At 35.6% G+C, this 14,419-nt stretch overlaps 1 protein-coding gene across 1 annotated transcript in view; it reads right to left on the bottom strand.

The window, feature by feature from the left end:
* Positions 1 to 3,054: 3,054 nt before the first annotated feature.
* LOC107689174 (cytohesin-2-like) overlaps positions 3,055 to 14,419 on the bottom strand; it is a 20,219-nt gene continuing 8,854 nt past the window's right edge. Inside the window, exons 4-12 of the mRNA XM_016487096.1 lie at positions 12,729 to 12,730; positions 12,530 to 12,610; positions 12,277 to 12,389; positions 11,879 to 12,027; positions 9,028 to 9,139; positions 6,752 to 6,828; positions 6,505 to 6,576; positions 6,176 to 6,330; positions 3,055 to 4,453 (exon numbers count right to left, since the gene is read on the bottom strand). Of these exons, the coding sequence (XP_016342582.1) occupies positions 4,366 to 4,453; positions 6,176 to 6,330; positions 6,505 to 6,576; positions 6,752 to 6,828; positions 9,028 to 9,139; positions 11,879 to 12,027; positions 12,277 to 12,389; positions 12,530 to 12,610; positions 12,729 to 12,730 (849 nt within the window). The 3' untranslated portion in view covers positions 3,055 to 4,365. The remainder of the gene's footprint in view (positions 4,454 to 6,175; positions 6,331 to 6,504; positions 6,577 to 6,751; positions 6,829 to 9,027; positions 9,140 to 11,878; positions 12,028 to 12,276; positions 12,390 to 12,529; positions 12,611 to 12,728; positions 12,731 to 14,419) is intronic.

Genomic DNA, 14,419 nt, shown 5'->3' with positions numbered 1-14,419 from the left:
TAATATATTGAAAAAAAAAATCACGTTTTCCTATACACTATACAAATTAGTACAGAATTGCAACGTCATAAAAGTGTTTTTTAATGAGATATATATTCATAGTTTCTATTTTGTAGGTTTAACAAGACAAATAATAAATAACAAATAATATTCTTGCCAAGGAAACCTTAGTACTACAACTAAACCTTAAATAAACAAACAAACAAAAGCAAATAATATAAAGAAAATGAATAAGAACTATGTAAACATTAAAAAAGACAAAAAAATAACAAACAAAAAAAAAACTTAAAAAAGACAAACAATTTAAAACTTCAACTGAAGTGAAAACGAAAAAAAAACAAAAATCTAATTCAAAATGTTAACAAAAATATAATATATTGAAAAAAAAATCACGTTTTCCTATACACTGTACAAATTAGTACAGAATTGCAACGTCATAAAAGTGTTTTTTAATGAGATATATATTCATAGTTTCTATTTTGTAGGTTTAACAAGACAAATAATAAATAACAAATAATATTCTTGCCAAGGAAACCTTAGTACTACAACTAAACCTTAAATAAACAAACAAACAAAAGCAAATAATATAAATAAAATTAATAAGAACTATGTAAACATTAAAAAAAGAGACAAAAAAAAAAAGAAAATTGAAAACTTTCACTGAAAATGAAGTGAAAATTAAATAAACATTAATTCAAAATATTAATATATCATTGAAAAAAATTGCGTTTTCCTATACACTGTACAAATGAGTACAAAATTGCAACTTCATAAAAAAGTTTCGGTACCACTTTATTCTGATGCTCCCTTTTGAACATTCTGTTATTAATAACGTTGCACTTACATGTCAACTAACTCCGATTAGAATATTAATAGACTGTTTGCTTAATATCTGCTAACTCTTTATTGTGATAGTCTCCCAACAGACTTTCTAATGCGAGTACATGTCAACTTATTCTAACCTTAACCCTACCAGTCCACTAATACTCTACTAATACTCTAGTAAGAGGTGCAGCATTACTTACAAACAACAGAATGTGTTAAAGGGACCATCAAAATAAAGTGAAACCATGCTTTCTTATGAAATAGGAGGTTGAATACTCATAGTTTCTATTTTGTATGTTTAATAAAACAAATATTTCTAAGTACCCCATGTTTGGGAAGCAGCAATCAATAAAGTACACACAACGTGAATGTTTTTATCCATTTTGTTTATTAGAGTTGATTGGCACCAGTGTACCATAACTGAGTTTTCCTTTTGCTACATGAATTTTCCAACAATCTGTACCATTCTGCGGCCAATCAGAAGCCGGGAGAGAAAACAAAGAGGAGGAAGAGGAAATGCTTTCACTTGTCCTACTGTATTCACAGACTAGCTGAAAGGCTTTGGCACCTTTGCACTTCTCATCAAGAATGCCCAGATTTCTCCAGAGTCTCCAAAACATATTCAAGTCATTCTAGTGTCTTCATGAGACCACGTCATGCCCAGAATATGAGTTTAAACGCATAGCTTATATATCAAGGAATGTATGCTATTTAACACTTGGAGTCTCTCAGTCACATACAGACGGCCTGTGGCTTTGCACACAATACAACGTGAAGCAGATTCACTTCAAACGATTCGGTTCGGATGCTTTATACTGGCATCCTATACATGTGCAGCAAAGCTTAAACCGGTTAAGAACTGCAGTACTAGTTACTCGTAGAGAGTGAAACAAGCAGTGGTTTAGTCGAAACTGTGCTGAACTCTAGTAAAGTGCCATATAAACATGGATTCTAACTCCAAACTATGTCTCAATTACTACAGCCAAGCTTTATATTAATCGGGAAAAATCACAAAAGTCAAGCAAAATGCACTGCTAAACAACTCTCAGTATGAACCGTTTCATAATTAGTATATTTAAATAGAGCGGTTATTATGTTAGATGCACATTTACGCTATTAGTGTTCTGTATGATCAGTCGTTTTAAAGATCTTTATGGATTATTTCATTTCCGATTGTGATCTGTAGCCTATTTTAACAGCAATGCCAATTCTTTGACCAGCAGTGAGTTTAGAAATACAGAACGCTAATATTCGCCCGAAACACTGGCGTCAGATTCACCTTTACAGTTCAGTACAACATGCAACCCCCAACCTTAGTTCTCACATAGAAAGAACTGAAAAACAATAAATAAAAAATGCTATAAATTTGTATTGTAAACAAACCTAACAACATGTATTTACAGACAGAAAAGGCAAAATATCATGTACATTGGAAAAAGCTGCCATGGACTCCTTCAAACTGAACAGCACTGAGTAAGAGGAGTGACAATACAGGTCATCGCACACATCTTAGGATCGGGGATAAGAGAAAAACATATTTTTCATGGGGATAAAGCAGCAGACGCGTCTTTCTCTGCCATAGCAAACACACGTTCTGAAAGATAGGACTTCAAATTGGAATAGCTCACCCAAAAATGAAAATTTGCTGAAAATGCACTTACTCTCGGGCTTGATGGGAACAGATTCGGAGATATGCAGCATTGCATCACTTGCTCTGCAGTGAATGGGTGCCGTCAGAACGAGAGTCCAAACAGCTGATAAAAACATCACAATAATCCACAGCACTCCAGTCCATCAGTTAACATCTGGAGAAGACAAAAGCTGAAACAAATCCAGCATTAAGATATTTTTAACTACAATACGAGTCCATAATCCATAATAACGCTTCCTGCAGTGAAAAAGTCCACATCAAAATCCTGCCACATATTTGTTTAGAGCTGTTTTGGCTTTTAAACGGGGCTTGATCTGTGCAGATTTCTCTCCTGATTCAGATCAGATGACTGATTGGAGGAAGCGTTATCATGCATTATGGACTCATATTTTCAACAGTTTGAAGTTAAACAAATCCATCTTTAAGGCATTTCTGAATTACTGTGATGTTTTTATCAGCTGTTTGGACTCTCATTCTGACGGCACCCATTCACTGCAGAGCATCCATTGCTAAGACACTGATGCAATGCTACATTTCTCCAAATCTGATGAAGAAACATCTTGAATGGACTGTGGGCGAGTACATTTTCAGCAAATTACCATAATCAGTCCTTTAATTAAATATTTTTTTGCTTGTAGTAGGAAAGAGTAAGAGAGCGAATCTCACCAAATCTGTCAAGATCATGAGTCAAATTTCGTTCCAAATTTCAGAGAAATAAGAAATTAGATTTCATTCCACCAAACGCCTGTATGCACCTAGGAGGAAATGTGCTTAGTTATGGAAATAATGCCAAATAATAATAATAATAATAATAAATAAATACATTTTTTATATTACACAAAATCTGTTATAATCTGGACATGTTTTCGTGAGATTCCCCCCAAGAACAGTTTTGCAGCCCCTGTGGTTGAGTTTAAACCTAGTAAGTTTAGTTGAAACACTAGTGTAAGAACATTCAGAAACAGGGCTGTGGGACATTTAAGGCTCTTTTCTTAAGGTGAAGGAGCTTATTCAAGGATTCACAAATAATGAAGTGCGTTTCTACAGATGTGAAGTTCAACGCAGTTGTGCACAGGAAATGACATCACCGGTGGGATTATCATGCGGCCGATACCAACATCAGTGTAAAACGCATATCCTGTTTCATAGATGTGCTGAAGTGATATGTAACTAATAGGTAAACTGAAGTGACGCGCTCAGTAACTCAGTAACGCTCGAAATGTGGCGTGAATAGCAATGACCTTCATCTTCATTTATAACATGTAAATAAACTCAAACGAGTCCGAGATAAATAGTGTCAGATAAAATAACGTTAAGACAGGCAGCAGAATAGACTCAGTAAACCAACAGTGACCGAACTAACGAAACGTCCCACTCGTCTCTGCTAAAGGTTCGGTTAGATCCGTCCCTGATGAAGATGATGATGATGGTGATGATGACGAATGCATCAGGCTGTTTGGTCGTCTACTCTGTTCGTGTAAGAACTTCATAGTAAAATGCTGTCAATAGCAGGAACTGTGAGAGCGGAGGGAGTGTGAGATGAGGATGGAGATTTATGCAGGTTTATGAATGTTACGTTTGTCAGTGAAGTCCTATGGAATGTCAGCATAATACAGTGAGCATCTGTACAGACTAGTGCGATAGTGAATAACACTGTGTAGTGTGCAAGTGTAGGAGAAGTGTGGAAATAAACGATGCAGACCAGACCACTGAAATCCAAACCGAAGATGATGACGTTCTGGTTTCCCAACGACATCCGTCTCTCCATAAAACTGGAATAACAGATTGATCTGACGAGAGGACGAGATCTACCACAATGAAGGATCATTGGTTTCCCAGAGAACGGAGGGAGCGTATGGATGGATGGATTGAGGAGCAATGGAGGACTTTCAGGGCTGCTCTTCTTTCTTCTTTAGGGAAATGCGTTTCTTCCTGGCTGCAAGCATCTCGTAGAAGGGGTCCACACTCACAGCGGATCTGAAAGAAAACACAAGATCATCTCATGTGCCATACTTAAACCTGTTGTGTCTACTGTATCATAATTCATATGCACACTTCTAATTCCTCTAAATGATCTGCATGATCAAAACTTTGCTGTCGCACACAATCTACTCCATGTCTTGTTTAGAGTTTTTTTTTTTATCAAGTAAAAGCTCTTTTAGAGTAATTGGTGCAATTGCTTCAGCTGGTGCTTCACGTGCATTTTCGCTGTGAAATCTTGACTGATTTTTATCAAGTATAACTTTAGTAATATTTCCAGATGAGCACTCACTGGACTAAAGCAGCTCAGCTTTACTTGATTCTCCATCAATCATTTTTAGAAAAATTAGTGTGTCTCAAATCTGATCATCAGGATGAGGAACGTTTGTTTGTTCATCTCTCAATCATCATTGTCTTGCATTGCATGATATGTTCATTTAAATATCATCTTATTAGGACATTATTGGAGATATAGTGTGACAACTGCTATTTAAATCATTTTATGTAAGTATCTGCTATGCTGTTATAGCATCAGAATTTCATCTTACTTTTTGTCCAATAAAATATCAGCATCTGCACCAAATTTCAAACTTTTAATATTCTGCTGGTGAGGGACATATTGGAAGGCTTGTGAGGTCAAAATCTACATTTCAAAAGTGTATATCTGCTAAACTCATTTTTCTACCCTAAGAAGTACACTAGCATATATAATGCTATTCCTATCAGGAAATGCAAATATACTTCAGTTATGCAAACATTTGTCAGAGGCTGATAAAAGTTTGGACTGAAGTCAGGTTAAATAACTGGTGCAAATGTTTCCATTAGCGCCCCTTGTTGTTAATAGTCCTTAACTCTTTCACATGCCGTGTCCTCTAGGGCTGTCAAAATGGCTGAAAAACTACATTCGAATTTTGTACTTAAATATTATCAAAATTCGAATTATATTCGAATTTAAAATGCATAATTTCAGTTAGGGTGAAGAAAAGCTTTTGGCTTCTCTCCTGAGGCCACAAGAGGGCGCATCAAGCAAAATATTACTAATGCACATTTCTTCAAAGCATACGATAACATGACTATCTGTGAAAAAAAAAAAGTGCATAATGTTTAAAATAATGTTTATAAACCAATTATAATTAAGTTGCTTAAACAACTATAAACAAAACAGCATCATGTATGTATGCATAGTTTAATACAAAGGACCGAAAGCCAATCACACAGAGTACATTTTTCATTTAAAAACATGAGATGCAGTGGGATGGGGAAAAACCCGCCATAAAGTCTCGAGATATGTTTTTTCAAAGTTGAACTTGCATTAATTTTACATGGCTTTCTAAACATGCGGCTCTTTTGTGCGAGATGCTAGTGCAAAGGTGATAGATGTCCCTCTAGAAAGTGCGCAAAATATGCGTTCTGTGAACGACTTGGTTTCAGTTTTGACGTAAACAACATCTTCTCCGCATTGATTGTTCTCTTTTCCCGCAATATTTGTAATTAACGCAGCTGCGGTGCATCTAGTGGCTTCAACTGGACAGGCTAACATTATAATGCAACGACACTTACATCGTCATCGCATCTTGTGCACCACTGATAATGCTGCCTGACGCACACCTAAAATTCGAATGCAACGTTTTTGAATATTCGAAATTCAAAAATCTTTTTGACAGCCCTAGTGTCCTCTGAGATCTTCACGAATCCCTTCAGTGCTGATGGTTTACTCACTTGATGGTGTGGATCCATTCGTCCTTCTCCTCCGAAGTGGGAGCTGAGATCCGGTACACCATGTGGTTTCCCTCCACCACTCGACCGTCGGCCTCCGTCTTACACGCTTTAATCAGCTGCCCGCGGTTATTAGGGATGTAGAGCTCAAAACAGTTCTGCACAGAAAACACATCACCATCAGCAAGCAGAGCCCACAATCTGTCTCTGAAATACGGCCCAGCCCTAATGGTCAATAAAGAAACCTGCAGTTGATCTATGAAAAGTGTCATGGAAATGTTTTATTTAATTAGCTGTATTTGACTGTGTAATGAGAATGTCAACAGACTTACTGGCTTTCTGGGATCTTCGACCTCTCGAATGCTCAGGTTCTCCAATGGTATAATGCCTCTGGGCTCCTTATCCTACACACACACACACACACACACACACACACACACACACACACGCGCGCGCGCACGCGCGCACACACACACACACACACACACACACAGAGACACACAGACACACACACACAGTCAGCACAAGCCATTATGGGTCAATCAGTCCTTTTAGGCAGTTTTTGAGTTCTTGACTTACTGTTGTGTACTCAAAGTAATAGAGGCAGTTGTCAGTCAGAATGAACCACCGTCTCTTCCATGTCTTCACACGACCTCCTGAGAAAGAAGATTACACGGATTAGAGGTGTAAAACACACAAGAAATTAATCATTTCCTCTGTGTCAGCCTGCTAAACTACACAGATACAGGAAGACACGTCTACACACGCTACATTATTAGTAGAGTATCCTGCCTTAAAGAACCAAACTAAATTTCTTCTGAAAATGGTGCATCTCATCACCAGTGATGGGAAGTCTTTTTTAAAACTTCGGCTCGACTGAATCAATTGCTTTGCAAAATGATTCACCATTTTAAAGCACATGCTTTTATTTGTCAGAACAGTGTAAATGTAACCAAAACTCGTGCATTAAAACATCTTTTATAAACCAATTGCAGATGATATATTATTGAAAACGTAATGCACTAAATGCAGTTAACGAGTGAAGTGTCTGTTTAATATGTTTTATCTTATTCATTTGTGGCACTTATAATGTTGTTTTATGGAGAGCTTCATCAATCAGGCCAATATGAAAATAACAATAACAAAATTGTCCTTTTTATTAAACAAATGTGTCATTAAAAGGTCCACAAACTGCATGGACACTGGTTCATGTGTTCACAGAGATTGTGAAACTTGTGCAATTTCCAAACTGTTACGATGTAACAAAGCCTTGAATACTACTTAGTACTTATGTCTGGAGCATAAATGCTATAATAATGATGCTTTCCAAACATCACTAATTAGAGATGCACCGATTGCAATTTTCTTGGCCGATTCCGATTTCCGATTTTTTTTGTATGACCTGCCGATACCGATTTTTACAGATTTCCGTTTTTCTTTCTAAAAACTATAATTGACAGCATGTACAAACATAAATCTATACTTTTTTTAATGCAAATTTTTATTAACTCAAATTAACTCAAAATGAGTTGCTGTATATAACAATATAGATGTCATTTCTCACTATGTTTCTTAAATTGTAATTTTTCCACTAACCTTATTAAATGTGTCATCTTTCACATCAAATTCTTACAGTGTTTCAATTAATTCAGTTAGAATAATAAGAAACTGTAGAGCCGTTACCATTCAAATTAAATCAGTATCAACAAACCCTTTCCAGAAGCTGCATCTGAAGTGGCATTAGATGTATTTACACAGACTGTTTGATGAAGCTGAGGTGCCATGAATGCATTTACACCACAAAATTTCGAATGCATTAGGAATTTTATAAGATTAATGTTTTAAATATTTTTTAAACATACAAATAAGAAATGTTGGGAAAAATGCAATGATAGTTTTAAATATGAAACCAAACCAGTAGGTGGCGGCAAATGACTGTTTTAATGAGTGAGTCATTTAGTCCTTCATTCAACAGATTCGTTCAAATGGCTAATTCATTCAGAAACGAGGCAATTGACTTGCCACTGAATCATTGACTCACTCAATTCATTCAAAAACGTGGATTCATTCAGTAACGAAACACCACTGTGTTGCTCAGAGACACAAAACAGTTCTGCTGTGGCTTTGATTGGAATTATTTTCGTCAGCGAAATTGAGCAAAAACAGTCAATATTGTGTCTAAAATGTAAGTCACTTAATTTTAACTTCTTGTTTATTGAACTACTAATCACACTGCAATCGTCTTGAAACATTTTCATCGTGCAACGTTGCGTACCTAAATCATATATTACAAATTTATTTTTACTACCGCAGTATGCATAACTAATAAGTTTCTGTGAGTGTTGTTGCTCTCATTTGTTTTGATTTCTGCATGAGTCTGGCACTATCTGGCACAACATAAATACATTATCAGTCGGCGTAAGTGTGAGTATGAGATGTATGAGATGTTCTAGTGAGGGAGAGCAGGCTGTACGTACCTCCTGAAGGGTGGACAGCACCAGCATCAGCAGAGAAATCACAGGTCAAGCAGAGCAGGAGCCAGAAGAGATGGGAAAAAGGGAACGCGTGACGGATCACAGGAAACAGAAACACAGAGACACGGGGAGAGGGAAGAAGATTCAAAAGCTTTTAGTGCTTGAGAGATCACAGAGCTCGCCATGCAGAAAGAATGTAAATCTCTGAAAGTGCCAAACACATTAGAAGTGATGTTTTGCTAGGGTTTTTTTTTTATTTAGGAAAACAGAGCAAAGCACAGCAATGAAATAACAGAAAATCATGCGACAGCAATGATAGAGACCCTGCCAACAACTTCGGTTAAACAGAAACGCTCCTGGCGAACATCAGGAAGGACTCACCCAGTTTGAGGAGCCAGCCTTCTCTGTCAGGGTTGAAGAAAGTGTGCGTCAGGTCATTCCCATCATCCTCTGGGATCTTGAAGGGCTCATTCTTGATGCTGTCATACAGATTCTGTAGAAAACAATAACAGTGATTACTAAAAAAAATATATATATTATTATTATTAAAAAAACTAAACAAAACAAAAAAAACCTTGAAACAGTCTTTCACACTGACTGTGATTTGGGGCAACACAGAGACCTGAATAAGGCCATTTTAACTGTATTTATGCCCAAATTCCATTTTATTTAATTTTTTCTAATTCCACATTTTATTTCATTTTTCTTCAATTTGTTTCCCATTGTAATTTTTCTGGATTATATTTTAGTAATTTTTTGTGATCAAAAAACATGTCAAATTCATTGAACTCATGAAACTTATACAACTGAACAACAATTTATTAAGTTTAACTCTTTTTTTTGGTCCTGTTTTAAAGGTTTGATTAAACTGCAACAATTGTAACAAAGAAATAAACTGAATTCATAAAACTTTAACAATGCAATAATGTACTAACATTTTTACAATAACAGGACCCTATGGAAAGTTTAATTTTTTAGAAAATTTGTGCTGTATGTTTTAATTTTTCTGGATTTAATACAAATGTATTACCAAAAATGGTGGTAATCAAATGAAGGCATAAAAAACCCTATTTAATTAATATTTGAAAATGAATAATTGAAATAATTTTTTGCAAAGAAAGTGCTGAACAGTTTACAGCAGTGCTGGGTGTAACGCGTTACTGTAATTAAATTACTTATCCACTGAAAAAGTAAAGTACGGGATTACTGTTTATTTTTAGGTAATTTAATTACAGTTACTTCTAAAGTACTTGCATTACATACTGTAAATAATTTCAGCAGTTCTAAAATCAATATTGAATTTGAAATCTAAATTTATCGTCAAAATTGAATGCAGTGCCTTTAACCCTCTGCGTGCCGGCGTGTTCACTTGCAGGATTTTGTGATAGAGAAAATAACCTAATATACTCCGATACAGATAAGACTAAAATCAATCGAACCTAAAAAGGGTCTACTTTGATATGTTTACACTGACAATAACAACAAAACATTGTGCTTTTGTAAAATAAAGAAAACAAACAGTGTGCGCTTTCTGCCGTCCCTGTCTCCATGAACTTCTATCTGCAACGTGTCACAAAAAGGAACCAAAAATCAGCGAATACTTGACACACACACAGCCATGAGAAATATGACTATAGAAAGCTTGAGGTGTCTACTTTTAAATGAACCAATTCAAATCGAAAACGAATATTCTCGGATTATGTAATCCATATAAAATCTAAAGCAAGGAACAGTCTTTCCCGTCTCTGAGCTCATTATCTGCAGTCACACCTGTTCGCAAACACCTTCCTCACCTAGATACAAAAATAGATTAAAATAATAATAATAATAATAATAAGATTCATCTACTTTTCATCGTTTTTGCAAGAAGACCTGCTATTAGGAATAAGCTGGAATTTACCTCAGAAGAACAGCGCGATCTGACACGGCTTTATTCAGCGGAGGATGCCATTTCTGTAAAACGGATTTTACTAGTTGGGCTTTTCATAAACATCTTGCCAAACTGAAATGTGTGCAAGGGAGTGCAATATGTTGAAATACGATATGCATTCAGATTTATATAGGGGTTTTTATTCTACTATAGCCTATGACGTTTTTACTAGGCTACATCGAACGAAACAAGGCTTTTTTTTTTTTGCTATCATATTATAAAAATATAATTTATAATACGATATAGATATAAAAAGTAATGGGAATGTTTACACTGCACCATGATGAATGCTACATACATATTTAGTTCAGTGTTTACTGATCCACTATCAGATGTCGATGTTAATAATGTGCTAAGCAATAAGTATTTAGTTTACAAAATATCACAATATCAGAATGTTGTTTATGTACTGTATGAAAATACAAGCATATGTGCATGAATGACAGTACAAAATGTTGGTTTTTGTAAAGAGTAGGCAAAATTAGTATTAGTGCCAATACATGTACAGTATGTCAGTGTGCATGAAATATGGTACTCATTGCTTTGAAAAATGTAATGCTTACAGCTTGATACCTGTAATGTTTAACTTTTCTTGAGCGTTTTTATTATTCAGATATTTTGCAGAGTAATTCTATTTGTTAACCAAAGAAGGTTACATTTTTTGTTCAAATGTTTAAGTATTACATTTGTTTTAAAACTAAAATGCTAAACTATTCCACGCTTGACTCGATTTGAAAGAATAAAGAGTTTAATTTCTATTGTCTCTGCTTTAACGTTTATAGGGATTTTAACTAAAATCAACGATTTAAAGAATTAAGTTACTTATTGAGAATTATATATTTAATTATATTAAAAGTAATTTAAATACAATATTGATGTTGTAATTAGTAATTAATTACTTTTTGAAAGTAATTTACCCAACAATGGTTTACAGTTAAAATTACTTCTTAGTTAACAATAAAATTTGTATTATTATTATTATTATTACTTTGAGAAGTACAGAGTGTCATAGCAGACTTTTTGCACTTTAATATTCACAGACACTAGTCCATATCATGATTTGATTAAACATATAGACTTACTTTTGATTTATTCATGCAAAATATGCCAAATTCAGTGACATTCTACAGTAAATTCTATTTTTATGACTGGACTCTACGATTCCGTCTAAGTTTTCCACATCACAGAAATCATAGGGCACTACAGAAGTCATTCGTTTTCATTATTTTAACATTGGAAATTTTTTGGGAAAAGTTCAGAAGAGACATCAACGCTGACTTTCTTATGCGGGTGCACACTCACTCTCAGCAGCTCCTCGGGTAAATCTCCTCCGTCGTTGATGCCTCTGTTCATGCTGATGAAGCGCTCCACCGTGGGCTTGTCCCTCACGTTGGGGTTGTGCAGACTGGTGTTCAACATGATGATGGAAAACGACAGCACGTAACAGGTGTCTGCGAGGAGAACACAGAGTTTAAGGACTGAGAGGCAAGGTGCGTCTACTCTAGGCTAACTCTCTATCAATAAAATACTCCTGAACTGTAGTAGCAACAGGTCTGTGGTCGACAAGTTCTGAAATGTTCTCTGAATTACACAAGCAGTCAAATCCAGACACACCTACTCAATTATGACTATATTGTGCAGTGTGCATTTCTGACTAACAGTGAAGTAACACCGATGGGAATTATGCATGCATGTACGACCTGTGCTCTGGAAGACTCCAGGATTACAGTGACAGTATCTCTGTGCAAACGCCTCCATCATCCTGTCAATCTTCTGAGCCTCGCCGGGCAAGCGGAAGCTCCACAGAAACTGCCTGTAGTAAACATAAACGTACGGACACATCAGGAACACAAGCACTGCACAACAACTGTATGAATACTATTCAACAACCATATATATATATTTATGAAGAAGCATCCAGAAAAGTTGCAAATATAAAATCTGCTGACTTACCGAAGTGCTTGTACCAAGTTCAGATCCGTGAATTCGTGGAGATCAACAAAAGCTTGCAATACTTTAATATTGAAGTCATCTCTGAAAGAGAGGGAGAGTCATATTTTAACAACATCTCTGTTTTAATATGTTTGGTTCTGACTGATCATAGACAGCAGGGATGGGTCACAACGATTGTCTAGCTTTCAATTAACTACACGACTGGTGAGATTAAAGTCAAATCAAATTCATTTGTATAGCGCTTTTCACATTGTTTCAAAGTGGCTTTACATAAAATCATGATGTTAATGTTTATAATATCTAATATCTTCATGCATAGTGAACAACGCAAATCAAGGAAGGAATTTTATATCACTGTTAAAGATAACCCGTCGGGCAGAGCGGTGAAACATTTTAGTAGCCCGACTGGAAAACACAATAGCCCCGGGACGTTGGGCTAGCGATTTTACGAGCCCTGAAGAGGCTTGGTCGACCAAAATTGTATTAGTCGCAGGAAGAAATAAAATATCCACACTTCCACAGGCGAAGTCACGCAGTCCGAGATGGACAGATCGTTAACGGCTGGTCTTTGTGGTAATACAGTACTTGCGCAGGACATCCAAATGCTCGCCTCAAACATGGCTTATGAAATATGTAAGTATTAGCAACTTTACATGGCCACTCAATCTGATGTTATCCTAGATACTCCCTCATATACTCATATAATCCCTCAATACTCCCTCATTTCTGGTCATACAGATAAGAGTAATACATCTTTCGAATCTGTAAAGACACTACGTTTATTTGTGTGCACTCACAACAACAACAAAACATTGCGCTTTTGTAAAATAATGAAAGCAAACAGGAAGCGCTTTCTGCCGTCTCGGTCTCTGTGAACTTGAGCGCGAAACTCCGTGTATACTTGCCTTACAGACATTAAAAACATATCTATAGAGAGTGAAATGTCTACTTTTAAATAAACCAATTCAAATGGAAAACAGATATTCTCAGATTATGTAATCCGTATGAAACATGCAGACAGGGGCATCACTACTGCGGAGATGACGAGTCGGTGTCGCCGTCTTCATCTCTTAAACCGAGAACAAAGAAAGCACTAGTTTATCAATACATTATTAAAATGTTAATGCAGCCTCCTTACTGTTTTTCCCTCACACATTCATAATTATTACTTCTGCCACAGCTTTATGCATGTACTTGAGCGCTTATTAGGCTTTGTAGGCAATTAAAGGCTCATTATGATGATTTAAATGGTTTATTGATAAATGTGCGATTAGTCGACTAATGCTTCAAATGAACGACTGCTAGTCGACAAGAAAAATCCTTAGTCGAGGGCAGCCCTATCAAATATCTTATGCTCCTACAACATAATAAAATGACAAATATTTTAGTAACATATTTTTATGAATATCAGGGAAACCTATATATGTTTTTGATAAAATATAAAAAAAAGAAATTAATTAATTATTTATTTAGGAAGGAAACATGACATTGAAAACATTTACAATGTTGCATAGACTTCTATTTAAATATATATATATATATAGGCTGAAAATACAGCTTTGATCACAGAAATACATTACATTTTAACACATTCACTTAAAAAATTATATTTTAAAATAAAATAATATTTCACAATTTTGCTGTTTTTACTGTATTTTTGATAAAATAAAAGCAGGCTTAGTGAGCAGAAGAGACTTTCAAAAACAGTAAAACATTAACCAAATTTCTAAACGGTAGTGTATATACCATAGACTGTATAAAAACATGGACGTAATGTCTAGGGCTGTTGCGGTGAGGGAATTTCCCTTGCGGTAATTTTGAGTGGCTCAATAGCGCGCGGTATGCGGTATTATCGCCACACACGCACACACAAATAATATATACTGTGGG

Source organism: Sinocyclocheilus anshuiensis, unplaced genomic scaffold (assembly GCF_001515605.1).
Source record: "Sinocyclocheilus anshuiensis isolate Anshui unplaced genomic scaffold, SAMN03320099.WGS_v1.1 scaffold737, whole genome shotgun sequence".
Lineage (NCBI taxonomy): Eukaryota > Metazoa > Chordata > Actinopteri > Cypriniformes > Cyprinidae > Sinocyclocheilus > Sinocyclocheilus anshuiensis.
The sequence above is the reverse complement of the archived record's forward strand: the minus strand, read 5'-3'. Positions and strand labels throughout refer to the sequence as shown.